This window comes from Mixophyes fleayi, chromosome 7 (assembly GCF_038048845.1).
Source record: "Mixophyes fleayi isolate aMixFle1 chromosome 7, aMixFle1.hap1, whole genome shotgun sequence".
In the NCBI taxonomy this organism is placed as follows: Eukaryota; Metazoa; Chordata; class Amphibia; order Anura; family Limnodynastidae; genus Mixophyes; species Mixophyes fleayi.
Genome location: NC_134408.1, coordinates 137,697,647 through 137,717,298, shown reverse-complemented (window position 1 = coordinate 137,717,298; position 19,652 = coordinate 137,697,647). Strand labels below are relative to the sequence as shown.

The 19,652-nt window shown below is 41.3% G+C and overlaps 1 protein-coding gene across 1 annotated transcript in view; it reads left to right on the top strand.

The window, feature by feature from the left end:
- The window catches only part of KIF5C (kinesin family member 5C), a 37,635-nt gene extending 18,290 nt beyond the window's left edge, over positions 1–19,345 (top strand). The window contains exons 13-26 of the mRNA XM_075180919.1: positions 2,230–2,298; positions 2,533–2,739; positions 5,387–5,533; positions 6,442–6,630; positions 8,001–8,118; positions 8,871–8,947; positions 9,487–9,596; positions 10,429–10,530; positions 11,163–11,223; positions 11,928–11,999; positions 12,906–13,013; positions 13,608–13,824; positions 14,057–14,167; positions 17,129–19,345. Coding sequence (XP_075037020.1) covers positions 2,230–2,298; positions 2,533–2,739; positions 5,387–5,533; positions 6,442–6,630; positions 8,001–8,118; positions 8,871–8,947; positions 9,487–9,596; positions 10,429–10,530; positions 11,163–11,223; positions 11,928–11,999; positions 12,906–13,013; positions 13,608–13,824; positions 14,057–14,160 — 1,581 coding nt within the window. The 3' untranslated portion in view covers positions 14,161–14,167; positions 17,129–19,345. The remainder of the gene's footprint in view (positions 1–2,229; positions 2,299–2,532; positions 2,740–5,386; positions 5,534–6,441; positions 6,631–8,000; positions 8,119–8,870; positions 8,948–9,486; positions 9,597–10,428; positions 10,531–11,162; positions 11,224–11,927; positions 12,000–12,905; positions 13,014–13,607; positions 13,825–14,056; positions 14,168–17,128) is intronic.
- The last annotated feature ends 307 nt before the right edge of the window (positions 19,346–19,652 follow it).

The window sequence follows — 19,652 nt, the reverse complement described above, 5'->3', positions numbered from 1 at the left end:
GAAATTTATCAGGCAGTTGCAAAGCTTCTCTTGGCACTTGTCACATGTCTGCATTTCCAGTACTTACTGCCCATAGACTGAAATTAGAATGTATCGATAGTAAAGAGAGTTTGTCTCGTATCAGATAATTGCTCCTAGCGTAAGTCCACACAGGAGAAAGTCTAAGAATCTAACACCAACATGCTGCACGAGCCAATCTGACATTTTGCTATTGGTGTTTTAACCTCACCCACTTTCACTCCACACCACATAAAAGTAGTTTCTGATGGGCTGAATTCCGTAACTGCGTAAATACCTGTGGCATGCAGGAGGGGGCGACCTTCTGAGCCTTTGTAAATACGCGGTCTCTGCACATGTGGCCCTATGCATGGAATTGTCAATCAGGGGATTCATAAACTGTTTTATACAGTCCACCCAACGGCCGGAATAAATGCAGGACCTGTGTACTGCGACATTGCAGGGTTCCCCCTACAGAAATTATAGGGGTCTGCTGAGGTCCAGATTAGTGCTCACTGGCAGTGCTGCAGTTACACCAAATACCACTGAAATTAAATAATATACTAGATAATAAAATCCATACATAGTTTCATGTACCAGCTCTTCTGGCGCCTTATAAATGAAGGATAATATAAATAGTAGTAATGTGTTGCTATAACCAGGAAAGCATTGGATCTACTGGCATTCCTGTACGAAAGATGTTCTTTAAACTGTAGAAAATGTATTATAAATCTATATATATTATATTGCATTATGGTTTTATTATTTCTTTTTTTGTCAATGATTATTATTAATACCAGCAACACTGGGAAGAGCGGCACATTTTTGTGATATTAATTTTAGAGACTTATGTAAGATGAAGACTGTTATAACCACTAATTATAGCTGCAGTCAAAACATAATTGTGTTTTTACAACACTATGTTTAATTATTGTACTCTGCAAATCTCTTCTTTGACTGCACAGAAAACTGTTCTCCTGCTTTCAGCTTATCTATAGTTATCACTTGTAATTATAGTTGTTGGAGCAGCTAATTAAAGATGTTTAAATTCTTCCCACGGTACAGCTATCTTATTGATTAAGGGGCTTTGCTCTCCGCAGGGTGCGTAAACAAACATTTACTCTACATATAGTTTATCTGTGGTCGTAAATCTAAAATTTGGAGCTGGTAAAACACACACACAGACACACACACACACACACACACTTCAAAGATTAATCTTTACTGCAGTCGCTAAATTTTAAAATGTTCTCTTTAAAGCTCTGTGAGATAGCAGATTCATTTAGAATGCACACATCTGGTATAGAGCTTTATTCTTTCTCTCTTGCCAAGACAACTTCAGTCCTGATATGTTCTAAAATCCCCAGATTTCAAGTCCCATGACCAATCACCTGGTCATCATGCGCACTCTGTTCTATGCCTGAGGTCTGCATGTCCCAATAAGGATATAATTTCTGCTGTTATTCCTTTGTCATAAGACTGCTGAGGGTATATTTACTAAACTGCGGGTTTGGAAAAGTGGAGATGTTGCCTATAGCAACCAATCGGATTCTAATTGTCATTTATTTAGTACATTCTACAGAATGACAGCTAGAATCTGATTGGTTGTTATAGGCAACATCTCCACTTTTTCAAACCCGCAGTTTAGTAAATATACCCCCTGGGGTTCTGGTACAAAATTGTGTAGTAAATTCTGAAGTTCTTTCGTGTTACGTCTTTGTCTCCTGCTAATTGGTGAGTCTACTGTTTTGAAGTGGGCGTGGATAAAGCACCTTGTAGCCAATTGGGTAATTTGAAATGCTCACCTCGGCACAGAGTATTTCAGGAGGTTAATGTCCACTTGTGACTGTGCCTGCAGGGGATAGGGCTGCACGTGACAAGGGCACCTCTAACGGTGGTTATGCAGCCAACATATTGTCATGTGTTGTATTATAGCACAGTCTATGTGCCACTTTATTGACACAATAGACTTTCTATGAATGTGCTAATTATTTTACAAATGTTGCCATATGTAGTATTTTATGTATGCCTGTTTGTTTAAATGTAATTTTAGCTAGCATATTTAAAGGTGTTGTCCTTTTAAATAGATTTTGGTGCCAAGAGTAAATGTGTGGTCACCCCACAGTGCATTGTTCATGTCATTTATAAATCTTCTGATCTAGGCTCAGTTGACAAAGTGAAAGCTGACTAAATATACTGACACTTATAGAACTCTACTTTTTGAATTGATAGGATGATGAAATCAATCAACATAGTCAGTTTTCCGAAAAGTTGAAACAGCAGATGCTGGATCAAGAAGAGGTAAAGGACTTTATATGTATAGGATGGCCCTATATCCATGAAACGCGTGGGGTTTATTTAAGCTGCAATAACGGTTCAACTGCTTGATTAAATAAATATAGATATATATAATATCATATATCTGTTACAGCTTGGTACATTTGCAGTAGAAGTCTGTGTGATTCGGGGGGGTTGGGAGTATGTCCGGGTTCTCTGCTGTCATGTCCCACACGTTTCATACTATCGCACCTGTAGCTCCTAGCGTCAACTCGCCGAGATTATGAGAAAATCCAGGAGGAGCTGACCCGGCTTCAGATCGAGAACGACGCAGCCAAGGACGAGGTGAAAGAGGTGCTCCAGGCCCTAGAAGAACTGGCTGTAAACTATGACCAGAAGTCTCAGGAAGTGGAGGACAAGACCAAAGCCAACGAGCAGCTGACTGACGAACTAACGCAGAAAGCGGTAAGAGGACAGTCTATAATATGTGGCTTGTTGGGTGTATTGGGCAGCACACTGGCCTAGTGGTTAGCACTTCTGCCTCACAGCACTGGGGTCATGAGTTTGATTCCCAACCATGGCCTTATCTGTGTGGAGTTTGTGTGTTCTCCCCGTGTTTGCGTGGGTTTCCTCCGGGTGCTCCGGTTTCCTCCCACACTCCAAAAACATATTAGTAGGTTAATTAGCTGCTATTAAATTGACCTTAGTCTCTCTCGGTCAGTGTGTATGTATGTTAGGGGATTTAGACTGTAGGCTCCAATGGGGCAGGGACTGATGTGAATGAGTTCTCTGTACAGCGCTGCGGAATTAGTGGCGCTATATAAATGATGATGATTGCAGTTAGGTGGTGTGTGCTCATTAGGGTCTCTTTGCACTTTTATTTTCTCCAGCGATGTGGTGATCACAAGGCTGGACCAACTTGTATCCAGTTTGTGTGTTTGTTAATAGAGCCAATTTCCAAGTGTATTAAGGAACTCACTGTTTTGCCCACTGGGACTTCGGGGCATGTCACAGATTGGTGCACATATAGGATTCCACCAATAGACCGACTAGTTCTCTCTCTTTTAGAGCTAATCAGTGTAAGGTAGAGGTTCGTTCTGAGTGTGATCCTATGTCTCTCCGTGTCTTGTGAAACTAGATGTCCCAACATGCCCTGTCAGCTGGCTATCTACTGGCAAAGCATGCTGGGGCTTGTAGTTTCACAACACCTAGAGAGCCACAGTTTGGCCAAGCCTGCACTAGTTGTCTAATCATCCACTGTAAAGGCTGCCATGTAAATGGCACATCCATAAAGATCCGCTTCTGGAGCGCAGAACTGTTTTCATTGTTTCAGTGAAGCAACTTTTTGTTTATTTGCCAGTTCAAAAAGTATTTATAAAGTATGGGGGAAAGTATGGAAGAGAGTTTGGCTCCGATGATTTTGAGGGTTTTCTCATTCACTTTGCAACTGTTATTAAATAAAAAAAGTTTTTTTGGTTTTTTTTCCTGCTCTCATCTTGCGCCTGTTATTATCTAAGTGTATTACAGCCCTGTGGTAGATATTGTTACATTACAGCCTGCTGGCAGGCGGCTGTTCCAAGGATTGCAGCTCTCATAGAGTTGACCGTTGAGCATCCGTTGTAGTTGGGGTGTGAGCGGGTCACACAGCGCTGAGCGGACGGTGAGGGGACAATCTCACAACCACTTAGTGACCTACACAGACTGATTCCATTTATAGATGAGCTGCGTGTCCGTGTTCAGGAATATGCGGTGTTCTAGTTTATGGTCTGCGCTGGCTCGCACAGTGTATGTGACTGCACAAGGCCTAAGCAGAATTGCTGCACAATTTAAGAAACATCATATTTATTTCAAAATTGCTCGATTTGTTTGTTAATATTAATGTTGTCTGTTTTTATTTAAAGTTGTCCTATCTATTTTGTCATCATGTGTTAGTGATAGTATTTCATTGTTGCTTCCCACCTCTCTCCCATTTGATCATGTGACTGTATGCTCCGTTCCATTTTTAGAGGGGTGTTTCCAAGTGGGTACCTTGTTATAGAGCCCATGTAAATGTGCATTGGAATTTTATTTTTGTCTTCTCTCCGCCCCCTACCCCCTCCACCATTTAAATTACATGTACTGTTGGCGGGGTCGTTGTATCCCACACATGTCTCAGTTCAGACACTGATGATTGAACTTTTTTTGTTTTATTTTTCCTTTTTTGTATGTTTTTTGGAAGGTGTGTTTTTTTGTTTTGTTTTTTTTCTCCCGTGTAATAACAATCAGTGAAGCAATTTGCCATCTCACGCAGTGCAGAATAACTTTGAGAAAAGCAATGGATAAATGACTGTGATGGAATCTCTGGCTGGGATATAATATTTTTAATAACACACACTAGAGCTGGAGCTCTTGGGAATGGTGCTACATACTTCAGGAATCTAATAATCCAGACCTGCAAAATTAGGTGCAGGGCATTTTATATGTGTACCCAACTGCCCCTATAGTGGGGGTTACCCAAATTGTTTTGTTGAATCCCTTCTACTTAATTTTAAACCTGACCAGCTGGTGGTCCTTTAACTTTGAATTTGTGTACAGACTCCGGTTACAAACAGAGAAAATGTGTAATTGGACTGAACTATTAGCAGGGAGCTCTGCTTTGGGAAACAAGCTGTACATCTTGTCAAGGTTCATGGTCACATACCCTGTAGTCCCAGTTATTGGTACCCAAATGGGACAGGGCTTCCTGATTTGGTGATGGTCTCAGTGGGTGCTGAACAAGATGTGGTCACGTTGTAACCTGGATTTTGCCTTCTGGGCATATTTGGGATGTCCCCTAATATGGTTTTGGGAGGTATGTGTATGATATTAGGAAGTATAGTTTTTACTTGAGTACACAGAACATTTGTTGGACTCGTACAATAGATTAATCAGGTTTCATGCGCTAATGTTGAGGACCTTTTAGAACACGACAAACTTAAAAATTCACACCCCATGAAAGTAATAGCCGCTTTCTAGTATTCACTGTAATGGTGTAATTTGCACTAAACTGGCAACCCCATAAAACCTTTTGCAATCTGCATTACAACCAAATCTGCAGAATACTTGTTAGTAACTCTTCTCATTCATTCTACAGACGACTCTGGTGGTCACACAGCGGGAACTTCACCAGTTGAAAGAACTCAGCAGCCACCAGAAGAAGAGGGCAACTGAGATCCTAAACCTGTTGCTGAAGGACCTAGGCGAGATTGGCGGCATCATCGGGACCAACGACGTGAAAACGGTAACATTTTTCTGATCGTTTACAAATCCTGTTTTTATTATTCTGTACAGTGTATGATAGTGATGTCCCACAGGTCCTGGCGCGGGAAATGCCTAAGTAGCGTCCAGTCTCTTACTGATACGGTTGAGATCAAGAAGACCTCCTATATCCTTATTGGATCTGGTTTCTGGGACTAATCTTCACATACTGTTTAAGACCTCTAGAGATGAAATGTAATTCCGGCCCAGGTGGCCGTATGGTGTGCAATAGTGTTCGTCTGGTGGTGGTGGTTGTTGTTGTTGTTGTTCTGTTTCTGTTTGTTTTGCTTGTGGTGTGTGTTTATCACCCACTCCTCTGATACTGCAGAAGGTCAGGCTGGGTTAGGAGCTATTAATTGCCCCTTACTGGTGTGAAACCAGCCCATTGAAGAATGCTGTTTTTATTACAGTACTCTTTTATTATTATTTTCTCCTTGCTGGAGAACTGAGGATGAACAGGAGAGTTATGTTTTCTTCTAGTGCGCTGCCCCCTAGTGGTGGATATAACCCACTTTCTGTGTCTCTCCTACAGCCTCGAAGAAAGGGACAATGAGAAGTATAAACTAACCATTTTTATGTTGCGCAGCGATCCTTTGTAAATATTTTTTTACTGCTCATTTTATTAAAATCTACAGACTGCATTTTATTACACACATAGTTATGCTATAATATTTTCAAAAGCCAAGGTGATAACATATCTAGAAAAATAATAAAGGATCAGCGAAGAAATGCCTACAGTGTCAAACTGGAATTGAATCGTTTGATACATATTTATGCTTTGTTGTAATATCCAAAAGATGGAAAAAAAATTTACTGACCTATCATGAAAACTTTTCAGCATTTTTATTTATTTATCTTTTTTATTGATGGTTTCCTGTGTTGTGTCTGCAGTTGGCCGACGTGAATGGCGTTATTGAGGAGGAGTTCACGATGGCCCGTCTCTACATCAGCAAGATGAAATCCGAGGTCAAGTCTTTGTTAAACCGCAGCAAACAACTGGAGACGGCGCAGATCGAGGCGAACCGCAAGATAAACGCCAGCGAGAAGGAGCTTGCGGCCTGCCAACTGCTGAGCTCTCAGGTAGGGTTTCGCTTTATAAATTGGCGGTGGGGGGTCTTGGTAAGTGTATCCTATGGGGGCCGCTGTAAATCATAACGGACGTTGTCAAATACTGATGTCGTCTAAGGCGTAGCAATTTATCTATGAGTTTCTGGCTAAATCTCCATATAGAAAACCACCAGTTTATTAGAAACCATTGCTGGGAATATCTAGAACATATGAAAAGACTGTGGGTGTATATGTAAGGGATGGAGGGGTAATGTACTAATGCAAGTAGTTAGAGGGGAAGCCACTATGGAACAAGGTCATGTGTGTGAGTCTGGCACTGGTGAGAGATTTAAATCTTTAAGTGGTTAGTTTTGGGAGGAGTTAGTATTTATTTCAATCATTAGTTATTAATGAAAGTATAGATGCCATTTTAGCTTGTACATAGTCTGGAGTTTTGGCACTCCTACAGGCTATTGGAGGTACTGCAGCCTATAAACTGAATTCAATTTAAAATGTGTGTATTATAATTTTTTACAACTCTTGTTGTCTAGTTTAATGTATTGTACAATTTTAATATTGTAACGTGTTCGGTATATAACCACAACAGAATAGTTTAAATCTGGGGTACTATAGCCAGAATTGTTTCTAGTTCCTTAGAGAATCATTCTGATGGATTGTATCAATAAAGTATTCTTGTTTAAAAAAACAAAACAAAATTGTGTATGCATCCTTTTGAAAGTTGGCAACCTATGAGATATGTTAAAGCCCTCTCACCATTTCTGTTGCGGTATTAGACGGCTCTGCTGGAGGGGTTACGGCAAACCACAGAGGGGGCACAACTGGTCCACTTGGGCGCTAGACCGCCCTCCAACCTCCTCCCTCCTGATGCTGGCTCCCCCCTCTGAAAGCTGGTCATAATTTATTTAAAACCCCAGGACTGAGACCATCTTCCCCATTGATGAAATGGTTTGAATGGCATGTCTACGTGACCGACGGGGGTGGGGCTCCAGTAAATAATCCTCCTTCTTCTCCCCCTGCTATTGGTGGTTCTTTGTCAATAGTTGCGCCCTGATTGAGTGTTTATGTCGGGTTTTCCAAGACCTAGGCCAGGTCGGGTGAGTTAGTTTAAAGTTACACAGTAAACTGAATACTATAAATTGTACACTGTCTGTAACTTGCAAATGCTATATTTGTGTGTTCGAACTCCCCCCCCCCCCCCCCCCCCCTCCCCCCTTTTTTTTTTCTTCTGTACCCCCCATTTACTTAAAAAAAAAATTCAATAAAAACGATTGATGAAAAAAGAAAAAAAAACAAAAACCCCAGGACTACAATATTAAAGCACTTTCCGCTGGTTATTATAAGTTATTTATTTTTTAAATATTTCTGCTTTTATCTCTTGTCAGCATGAAGCAAAGATCAAATCGCTGACAGATTACATGCAGAACATCGAGCATCGGCGCAGACAGCTGGAGGAGACCCAGGATTCCCTGAACGAGGAGCTGGCGAAGCTTCATGCCCAAGGTAATCTGCCCTCACATCATGACTCCTTAACACCTCTGATGCTGCAGATCTGTACTCCAGATGCACAGGTCCACATGACGTATCACAGACCACGTGGGTGTGTAACTATAGACAGTACACAAGCGACATGAATATATGGAAAGTAAAGGCTTCTGGTTGGTGAGCCGCAATGTCACATGACTCCTTTTGAAAGTGTTATTTGGTGGAATGTATAATTGTCCGTGGAGGTAACATACTTCTATATGAGGAATCTCATAATGCCTGAGCATAAACTAATATTCACACTGGATGTAAAAGCACTTTCCTTTTCCTTAAGATATTACATAAATGATGAGTGGTGATGTAGTCCCACCCTCCTCTCACAGTAGCCAATCGGATGCTGCGTTGAATCTGAGGTCATAGGTTAAGGATGCAGAAATGTCAGTGGCCATTTTGAAAACCCTGGTTGCAGTTTGGGTTTCTTTTTTCACCATTTTCTTATATAGCTTGTGAGGAGTTACCTGGTGGTCAGAGTTGGGTATTTAAATAGACTTGTGCAGAGGATATTTCTACACGAATCCCTTTTGTCGGACAAGCACTGGTGCGGATGGGAATCCTAGTGATTTGACCATTGTTCTTGCTGAGCTCTATCCTAATGTACTTGGTTTTCATAGCAGATGAGCCAGACATGCAGAGAACAAAACTGCTGCTAGGAATTATGGGTAGGGATGTAACGGAGCGCAGGGTAATTGGTCGTTTTTATTAATTCACAGAAAAAATGCATGTGGTCACCTTTAAGGATAAGGAGAAGGAACACCTGACCCGGCTCCAGGACGCAGAAGAGATGAAGGTAAAACCACAGACTCCTCCCACTAACCACAGACTCCTCCCTCTACTAGCAGTCACAAGAAAAATAGACTTTCATCAAAAATAGGGATCCTCTCTCCTAACTGGTGTAGCTCCCGATAGTATGCATTCCCACTTATACCTCCCAATGTTCCCAGATATATTTGGACAACTTTGGCCATTCCTCTGCCCAGATCATGTCCCTTTATTCATGTGGCCACTCCCCTTTTCTAAGTAAGCCACACCCCTTTCAACTTCAGCTGCATCCACTGTGTGTAGGGTTTCTTTAAACACTTCCGAACATAAATCCTTTTATCTGGGAACAATTAAAATATACCCCCATTGTTTAGTCAAAGTGGTTCCTTTCATACTTCTGCTTGTCTACATCTGAGGACTGTATGATCCTAGTGGGTGACCCATGAGAAACGTTTTTGGTTTTTTTTTGGGGGGAGGTTTCCTTAGACAGGTGTATGATCCTAATGATGCTTTGATATAGTGATCACAATTTTGTTTCACTCGCATTGTTTTCCTATCATTGAACAGAACACCCTGGAGCAGCAGATGGAAGGACACAGAGAAGCCCACCAGAGACAACTCTCTCGTCTCCGGGATGAGATCGAGGAGAAACAGAAAATGATCGATGACCTGAAAGAGTAAGTAAGGGAGGTGGTGTGCGGTCATTCAGGTCTCCTGTTACCGTCTCTGTGTACAGTTCTGTCTGGAGGGCTTTAATGAGTAGGGTCCAAGGTGAAGACGTCCTTCTGTGCCCTGATACATTATATCTGCATACGTAAACTGCATGTTCTAGAATCAGAATGTTCTATTATACAGTAAACATGAACCTGGAATCTGCAGGTAATGTCATATTGGTTGTTGCTTTGTCTCTGTAAGTGATGGAAGCCTGAATGCTACATTCTCCCACACATCCCATTTGTGTAAAAGGTGTAAATCTATTAAGGAACAAACCTGGAAAACTTCATTTCACAATTACTTATAAAACCTGACTTTCAGTGGTCTATTGAGATTTTTTTTTCCATAAACTGATGGCGGGTTATCAATCATCATCCCTGGTTTGGATATTTTATGAGCCTGCTGTTAAATGTTTGCCTGGCAGCTGGATCTGCAATCACACCTATTGCTTTTAATAGCTGATTACTGCTTTGCGAGTGATTGGCCAGGAGACATTTGAAAGTGGGAGGAGGCATTTAGATCCTGTGACGATAAGCATCTTATTGGTTGTGAGCTACTTAGATTCTTTACACTGATGCCTCTGATTACACTGATGCCCCTCACTTCTTTAATAGGTTAATTGCTTGTGTCTTACAATCAGTGTCGGGCTGTTGTATAGTCACTAAATCAGGTGATAAATGAGAGCCAGACTTTACTAAGTGTCTAGATTGGCAGTTACCGCATATTTTAAATACATAAGAACTTAAATGGACCCCTTACATCGATTTTTACTTTCTTTTTTGATCTCCCGTGAAGCTTGAACCAGAAGCTGCAGCTGCAGAAGGACAAGCTGACCTCTGACTATGAGAAATTAAAGGCTGAAGATCAGCAAAGAGAGATGGAACTGGAGAAACTTATGTAAGTTCCGTCCTGACAAGGAAGTTCATAATTGTTCTAGGAGCAGAGTACAACTAAACCCAGCAATAAAGGGGAGAGTGGTCGGATAACAGCCCTCTTAACCTAACAGGTTTATTATTCGGATTAATCCCATCTGACCAAAGTAGGGCTTCAGCTTGGAGAAAGAACTAAAACTATTTTCAATTGACCAAACACAGCTTGGAGCCATAGTTTGGTAACACTTTTTGGGCAGGTGAGTACCCCTCGGTGATGGGCAGACTGATAGCACAGGTAGTATAAAGGGCAGCTGGTGGGATGCAGTTATCTAGATTGGATGAACAGATGAATAAATCTGTATTTGAGTTGATGGCTGGGTGCATGGGAGCCATGAAGAGATAACGTGGTACGTCCATGTATCTGACTTAGGAGGTGATTACAGAATGAGGTTACATGGTTACCCGTATGGGACGAGGTTGAGGCTAATTGGTGAGAGAGGGTATTTCAGAATAAGACACTAGTGTGCCAGTGATCATGTCATCTTCTACTTCCCTAAGTCTATGGGTGTATAATGGGTTTGTAACAAAGACCGTTCGCTACGGTGGTCCTGGACTGAGCCTCTGATTGTGCACCATTTATTTGTCTTGTATCTATAGGCTACTTAATGAGAAGAGGGAGCAATCTCGGGAGGACCTTAAAGGCCTGGAAGAAACTGTGGTATGTTAGTGGGGTCTTCAACGTTATTTGTAGTCTGATCCAGCATCACTGTCATCTTTAAAGGGTCTCGACCCTGTGTTTTTTTTTCCATTTGTCTAATGTGAATATGAAGGGATGAATGTGTAAAAATATCATTGCTGCAGGACTTTAGTCTCTCTGAATGTTCTGGCTAACCGTTTGCTACAGTTCTGTTGTTTGCCTACTATTCCCTGGAACCAATGTTTTCTCCTCCCAGAACTCTCCTTTTGATTATATTTAAGCGCTTGATAGGATGTCATTGGGAGTGTGGCCAGGTCTGGAAAGGACAAATAATATGACAAAGCAGGCAGAGATACAATTTAATATACTCATAGCCTTCACAACGGCTTAAGGTAGCTTATATATTGTAATGTGCTAAGTGCAATAAAACCATTTTTTAGATTAGAGTCTTTGAATTAAGTCAAAGGGGTAAATTTATCAAGCTGCGGATTTGAAAAACTGGAGATGTTGCCTATAGCAACCAATCAGATTCTAGCTGTCATTTATTTAGTACAATATACAAAGTGACAGCTAGAATCTGATTGGTTGCTATAGGCAACATCCCCACTTTTACAAACCCGCAGCTTGATACATTTACCCCATGAAGCGGCACAATCCAAGTAGTCTAAATGCTGTTTTATATTGGGCAATCTTCAAACCTCTAATGTCTGGGTTTTTTCTTTCAGGCCAGAGAGCTTCAGACGTTACACAACCTGCGCAGGCTGTTTGTTCAGGATCTCACCACCAGAGTGAAAAAGGTTGGTCAGCCTTGGGACTCCTAGTGCATGAGAGTATTCCGTGTGACTGTGAAATGTAACGGAGGGTTGCGCCACAATTCAGGACTAATCAGCACCATGTGAGCTTCGGCACCGCTGCTGCTGTTTGACACAGATTACTGGACGGACCGATCCACTCTGTGTGTTCAGAACCAGCCTATCGCCTGCTTGAATTTAAATGTACATGTCCTATGAGAGAGTGCCCTTTTTGGAGGTTTTAAGGGTCACAGTTTAAAAAAACAAAAACTGCCCCTTTGGTCATATACTACCAGTTTCTTTAGCTAAGTGATGGACGGTGAAACCTTGACCCATAAAAAGGTTTCCAGGCTTCTGAATAGTTTAAGGGTTACACTAGTACAGTGTTGGCTAACCTGTGAAACTACAAGTCCCAGCATACCCTTCCAGCAATAAGCAGCTATATATTGGCAAAGCATACTGGGACTTGTAGTTTCACAAATACCTGGAGTGTCGCAGGTTAGCCAACACTGCACTAGTAGAATACTGGCATTGTGTGCAAAGCGGGATGGAACCCAAATATACAGCCTGGGAAGGAATCTATGATGGCAGCATGAACCTTCCATGCCATCTATATATTTTGTTTCTATATATTGCGGTCCGTGTACACTGCACAGCATGGGGATCACTAAACCCCTCATAGATGGTATTTTTCTGAGTGTTGCTTGCATCGGTAGCCATGTGCAACAAACCCAGTGAGCCAGACAGGCTGCAGCACTACTGAAACATTCAGACCCATTGCAGAGTCCTTTTTTTTTTTTATCTTTGTGTGAGTGTAGATAGGATCTTTGTCCTTTGTGGACATGTGGTTGCTTTCTCCACTTGACACCATTAAGTTCACCTCACGGATGAAGGTGTTGCTGTGTTTTGCAGAGCGTGGAGCTGGACAACGATGACGGTGGTGGCGGCAGCGCAGCACAGAAACAGAAGATCTCCTTCTTGGAGAATAACCTTGAGCAGCTGACGAAGGTTCACAAACAGGTGAGATGTGGGCGGTGTCTGATATTTATTGCACAAACTCCTTTTATAGTTATTGTTACTGAAATGGGCTGTTCCACCTTCAAGCGATTTTAACTGTATTGTCGTGTATGGAACCACGTGCAGCTTTTACTAACTACATTAATGACCTACTTTATCTTTGTGGCTACTTTTGTTATTCAGCAATGTCTGTTAAAACGCAGATTGTTTATTTCCAATAGCCTTAGATAGGACTGTTAATCTGCTCTAGATACAGTTGTTTTTCATGCAGAGAGCACAGCAGATCTGTGTGGTATCCAAGGTATGAGGGAACTCTGTGGAAAACTTTGTGTTGTTGTTCTAATGATTCATTAATCTCAATGATCCAGATATTTTATGGTATAACTGCAGTATTGTGTTGGTCCTCTAGGTGTCACTAGTGCACAAGCTGATCACTGTACTGGAAGACCTTACCCTCAATACGGGCCAGACCTAGATTGCTTTCTTGTCTGATTTCCACTAAATGAACAAGCCAGGGGAGATGCTGTTGTGGGGTCTAGAGGGGTTTTGCATCCACTGTGATGGCTTCTTTTCTTGACTGATCCACTTGTGTTCCAGCTGGTCCGTGATAATGCAGATCTACGATGTGAGCTTCCTAAACTAGAGAAACGCCTCCGGGCCACAGCCGAGAGAGTCAAGGCTTTGGAAGGTGCGCTCAAGGAAGCCAAAGAGAACGCAATGCGTGACCGCAAGAGGTACCAGCAGGAGGTGGACCGCATTAAGGAAGCCGTGAGGGCGAAGAACATGGCACGGAGGGTGCACTCTGCCCAGATTGGTGAGAACTATTGATAGAAAGCAGGTTGATCCCGTTCTCTTGGCACACCGGTGCATGTAGCCGCATGTCAGCAATGTCGTAATTGTCTATTTAAAGATTTACTGTGCTCTTGTTACATGTTACTGAAGTGATCTCAATGCTGATTATTAAAGATTATTTTACTTGTCCCTGAATTGAACAAGCATTTATGAAATCTATACACTATAAATGTTATTTTCTTTTTCCCCTTTAGCTAAGCCAATCCGCCCCGGACATTACCCAGCATCCTCTCCGACAGCCGTGAATTCGATCAGAGGTGGATCTGTGCACACGTCTTACTACCACCATACAAAATAATAGATAAGTGCGTGGATATAATGTGAAGCTATAAATGTTTTGGAGAAATCTGTGGGCTTTGGGGTGGTGTCTGACCCGAAATTTAGAAAAACAGATTTGGAATAAATGTACCTACCTGATGGTACGAATAGGCTATAGAGCTGTTAGGTAATTTAGTGAACGTTGCACGTTGGCTTAGTGGTTAGCACTTCTGCCTCACCGCACTGGGGTCATGAGTTCAATTCCCAACCATGGCCTTAGCTGTGTGGAGTTTGTATGTTCTCCCCGTGTTTGCGTGGGTTTCCTCCGGGTGCTCCGGTTTCCTCCCACACTGCAAAAACATACAGGTAGGTTAATTGACTGCTATCAAAATTGACCCTAGTCTCTGTGTGTGTGTGTGTGTGTGTGTGTGTGTGTGTGTGTGATTTAGATTGTAAGCTCCAAAAGTGCAGGGACTGATGTAAGTGAGTTCTCTGTACAGCGCTGCGGAATTATTGGCGCTATATAAATGATGATGAACGTTGGAGCATGTGGTGCAGTCTTGCTGGAGACGTGGGGGGCATTGTCAGTTTGAGAAGCGTGAAGATAAATGTTTCATGGTCATAGAATAGTCCAAACCATTCTCCCTTTTTGTAGGACATATTTAGTATCCCCTAGTAATATGTCCGCTTTGTGTCAGATACTGTGTTTTTAGTGTTTCTCTCTAAACTTGATCCATAGTTATGACATTATATCTTACAAAATATACATAGATTAATGAAGAAAGTGCTGAATCCAATGTTGGCCGCTCCCCATGGACTGGAGCCGGTCGGGCAGCAGGAGTTGTGTGTATTGGTTGGAATGAGGCATTGACGCATTGACAATCTAGTGCACTCTTTATGTATGATGCCAATATCCTCCGATCCAGTAGTGGATCGTTGCTCTCTGTGCCATCCCTGGTCCACCCCTTTTGGTGCTTCTATAATCTATAAATACTCTGCTGATTGTTGTTCAGTAGCTCCAGCCGTGATGGATAATCTGTTGCGTTCTGATCGCTCGTTTGTCTTTTACATCTGCTATTCCTGCTTCTGTCTGTATATAGTATCTGTATATATGTTGTGTGGCTTCATTCAGCCAGGCTGACTTCTTGGTTAACGAGTTTGTAATTGCACATCCTGTACAAGGAAATAGAATGGTTCAATGGCAGCTTGAGAAGTTAAGCTGGTTAATAATTTAGGTTTATTAATGGCTTTTATTAACCACATTGAGAAAAAGCTGCTTTGTGTCTGGTCAGGTTCAAGGGACAGCAGAAGTATCTTGTATCCATCTCTTACTTAAGGGGGATTTCAGACAATTGGCTCCGTTACCTGAAAATACATATTATTGGGTTATTCTGTGGGGCTGATTTATGGGACGACATCTTTCCACCCTCATTGATATTTTGGGCTACATTTGTAAATGTGATATGTTTATTTTTGTTTTGCATCCTATTCCCTGATTCAGCCCTTAGAAATCGTGGTGACATTCTAGGCAATGCCGTAAGACAGAAATGTTGCAGCTTTGAAGAAGAAGTAAAGCCGGTATTTGACTTTAATATATAACAGAATATCTGTATTTCTGAATTGAAAGAATTGGGGATTTAGATTTGACTAAACATGTCCGGCAAGCTCTTTTACCCCTTTGCAGCCGATTGCCATGTTAGTAGGGTAGTTCTTCTCTAATACAACAGGCACTGAGTGACTGACCGCTTTGCAGGCTTGCTTTGCTGGGACGCACTGTGTGGATTGGCTGATTCATACACAGGGGTGGGCCAGTGACATCACAGCAACTGAGTCTTAACGTTTTGCCCTGTTTGAGATCCCATTAAGACTGTCTTACAGATGTGAGAGGAGCTTCAGCCATGTGTATTGGAGTGGGTAGGTAATACTGCTGGCATATTGGCCATATGGAGTTGTGTGAGGCTATATGGAGGTATACTGGCTATGTGTTGGCTTAATGACTTTATAGGGGTATTTGAGGCTACACAGAGGCATCAAAAGGGAGCGTTGCATCTAATATAGACAGTATTTCAGTTTTCCATATTGTGTGTGTTCAAATGTTATACATTTTTGCCGTATGGAATTTTCACTATAATGACGTGTACGTTTAACGCCTTTAATTTCACGCAGACATTGTGGGCAGGTCAGTAACAGAATGTAAGTGGTAATTTCACAGTGCTAATTACTAGCGAAAATGACAAAATCTACATAAATGGTTTAAATATTACAACAAAGTATAATAAAATCACAATAGACTCATCTCACAAATATGCTGAACTGTAAATTATTATAGATATTATGGGGTATATTTACTAAACTGCGGGTTTGAGAAAGTGGAGATGTTGCCTATAGCAACCAATCAGATTCTAGTTCTCATTTATTTAGTACATTCTACAAAATGACAGCTAGAATCTGATTAGTTGCTATAGGCAACATCTCCACTTTTTCAAACCCGCAGTTTAGTAAATCTACTCCCATGTGTCGTCTTGTTCTGTTTTCTATGGCTACCAAACCCCAGTGACTTCCTTCCATATTATTTACAGTAGGGGGCGCACTTCCCATATATTAAATCCTGACATCTGAAAATAAGCCATTTGTGTTGCATCTCCTGTACGATTGTACCCAATGTGTGGTTCGTGACTATTTTTTTTACTTATGGTATTTGCCCAATGGAGGATGTGGTATTTGGAAATTGCCCGTAAATTAAGTAATGTGTCTGTTTGCGTATGTTTAACATCTGAGTTATAAATATGTATTGTTCGCATAATCTTAACAGCTGCATTGTCCGATTAATGGGACCAATGAAATGGAGATGTTTATTGGCGTTATGTGATCTCCCCAGAGACCAGTTAAAGACCGGTTTTATCACAAGTACTAAACCTTGGTGGAAGCGCTTCCCTTGCAGCGATGTGTACGAAGGTTCCGTTATAATCTATATTTAAATGTCTCCGTCTCTTGTGCTTTCACCACAGATTAGAAGATCATCCTACGGCCCCACCATCTTCACGCTTGCAAGTTGTCCGCATCGTTGCACCTAATGTACAGAGTCATGCCTATCTCAGCCTGCGGAACATATCCGGTGTAAGACATTAACTCTGCCGCTGCGATCTTAAGCAACCAACCGCACCATCATCCTGGTGCTGCCATTGTGTTCCGTTCTTCTCTGCTATATTTATTCCTAGTTTTTGGTTTTGTTTTTTTTTTTTAATGAAACCACCGGAATGGGCAATCTGGCTAACCATTAGTTCATTGCTTCATCATATGTTACACCCCTCTTCCCTAATGGCTTTCCAGCATTAAGTATCATGTAATGTATACTATAAAATTGGCCCCACAAAACGGACAATCAGCCACTTCTACCACAAGAAGCTGCCACTAAGAAGATAACTATTAAGATTAACCCTGCATCCAAAACATTATAGCTGAAGCAGTGGAAGTGTCTCATGATTTCCGTCTGCCAAATGTGACGCTTGGAAGCTATTACCCTTAAAATCGACAACCTCAGCAGTTTGCCGGACGACGTGTATCTTTGACACAAGATTTCCGGAACCTGACGGCAAATGTACAGTGTATATTATATGTAGGTCGGCAGGGTGTGAGGGGGTAACGTTGTGTGTACAGCAATGTGGCTAGTTGTTATAAGATCTACGCGGGAGGAGCTTTCTAGAAGAGATTCCCGCGCGGAACGGAGTCACTTTCAAGCACATTGCGAAGAGAATTGAATGTATCTAACAGTCCTTTCCTACTGCAGCCGAAACGGCCACGCCCAGGGTATGCTCCACACCATCGCATTTACAAAGATGACTTTTCTGCCTTCTAATAACCCTTATGTGCCAGTCGAAAAGGTTTTTTTCCTCAAGGAAAATCTGCCAGTGAGACATAGAATATGTATTTCTTGATTTACAGAACTGAGTTTCCTTTTTTCATCTGTAGATAAGATGGGACTATTTGAGGTATAGTGAATGGAAACTGATGAAAGGGTCTGTCCTGTATAATATGTTCTGTGTATACAATTTCCCAATGTTTTCTTGTGTGCACCCGCCCCCCCCCCATTCCTCTAACTCAGTCCCCACCCCCACAATATTTATTTGTTTGGGTTATTTTGTGAATAATTTATTTGTTGCTTTAAACGTTTTATTTATTATGTCTTTGTAGTTGCAGCAACTGATGCATATACAAGTAAATTATTGCAGGAATTGGGATTACAGTTCACAATGATGAGGGAGAAGGTGAAAGGGTGTTTTTAATGCTTGCAGTTTGGGCAGATGGGGGCACGCTGGTGTCTGGACACCCCCCATACTAATCACAAAGATTCAGAACGTGAATAAAATATTATATAATATTAATATATACTTTCAGACACAGCCAGGTTTGTTTTTTCTGCAGCTGAATGTATAAACCAATTTGGATTGCAGCTTGACGGACAAGGTGACGTTGATGTTCCACGTTGATTCTAGTATCTGATCAGCCAGTCAGATTTTCTGGAATTTTCTTTTGGTAAAAGGAACAGATTTAATTTGACCCCTGTTGCCTTGATTTAACTTCACCAAACGGACGTCCACATTGTGTTCATATCTGCCCTGCGTGGTGACTGTAACCGTCAAATAGAACTGACTGGTCATTACCACTGATTTATCACTAGAAGTTACCTCAGAATTTTAAAGCAAATGTGTTGCTATTTTCTTTCCCTTCCTCTAATATGAATATTTAAACTCTGCAAACAACTTTTACTTCACAGCCGTAATTGCACATTTTTGGTTAAAATATCCTCTGTTTCAGGACTTTTCAGTCAACCAACATTATGTAATTTATTTTTATTCCCCCCCCCCCCCCCATGTTCACCGTTGGAGTAGATGAAACTGCTTTTTGTAGCACTTTGTATATCAGATTGTGCTGTGTTTCACGTTTACGTGTTGTAGCATCTACTTTATTAAAAATGTAACTTTCTGATATTGCAGATCAAGTTAAGACCTCAGAAATGTACCCAATAAAGGACTTTTTTTTTTGCCGACTGATTTATCTGTAACATACTTCAAACTTTACCTGCAGCAAAAGGGTCTTGCAGAAATCCCCCTCCCCAGGACACGTCTCAGCTATTACTATGACAGGTGTGTGATACACTGGCAGATTGCATGGTATTTTATCTGAAAAATGTCAAACTGAAGAAAATAAAATTGAATTACAGTTGACATCCTGTTTTTGAGTCCTTTAATGTTTTGCAAATTCCTTTCTTGTAATAAATTATAGAGTGAAACTCAACGTGGACAATTTATCGTCCTTTTTATTATACAGGTCTTAAACTTTTTACTATAAGCTTATTTAGCATTTTGCTTTGATTATCATTTACTGTCCTTGTAAATATAACTTTAAAGAGCAATTAAAAACACTTTCAAATTTAATATATAGGAAAGGCTGTGCATTAATGTGCTGAACAATATACATAAAATATTTATACTTCACTAAATATCTCCACCAAGCTCCTGATCACTTCTCTGC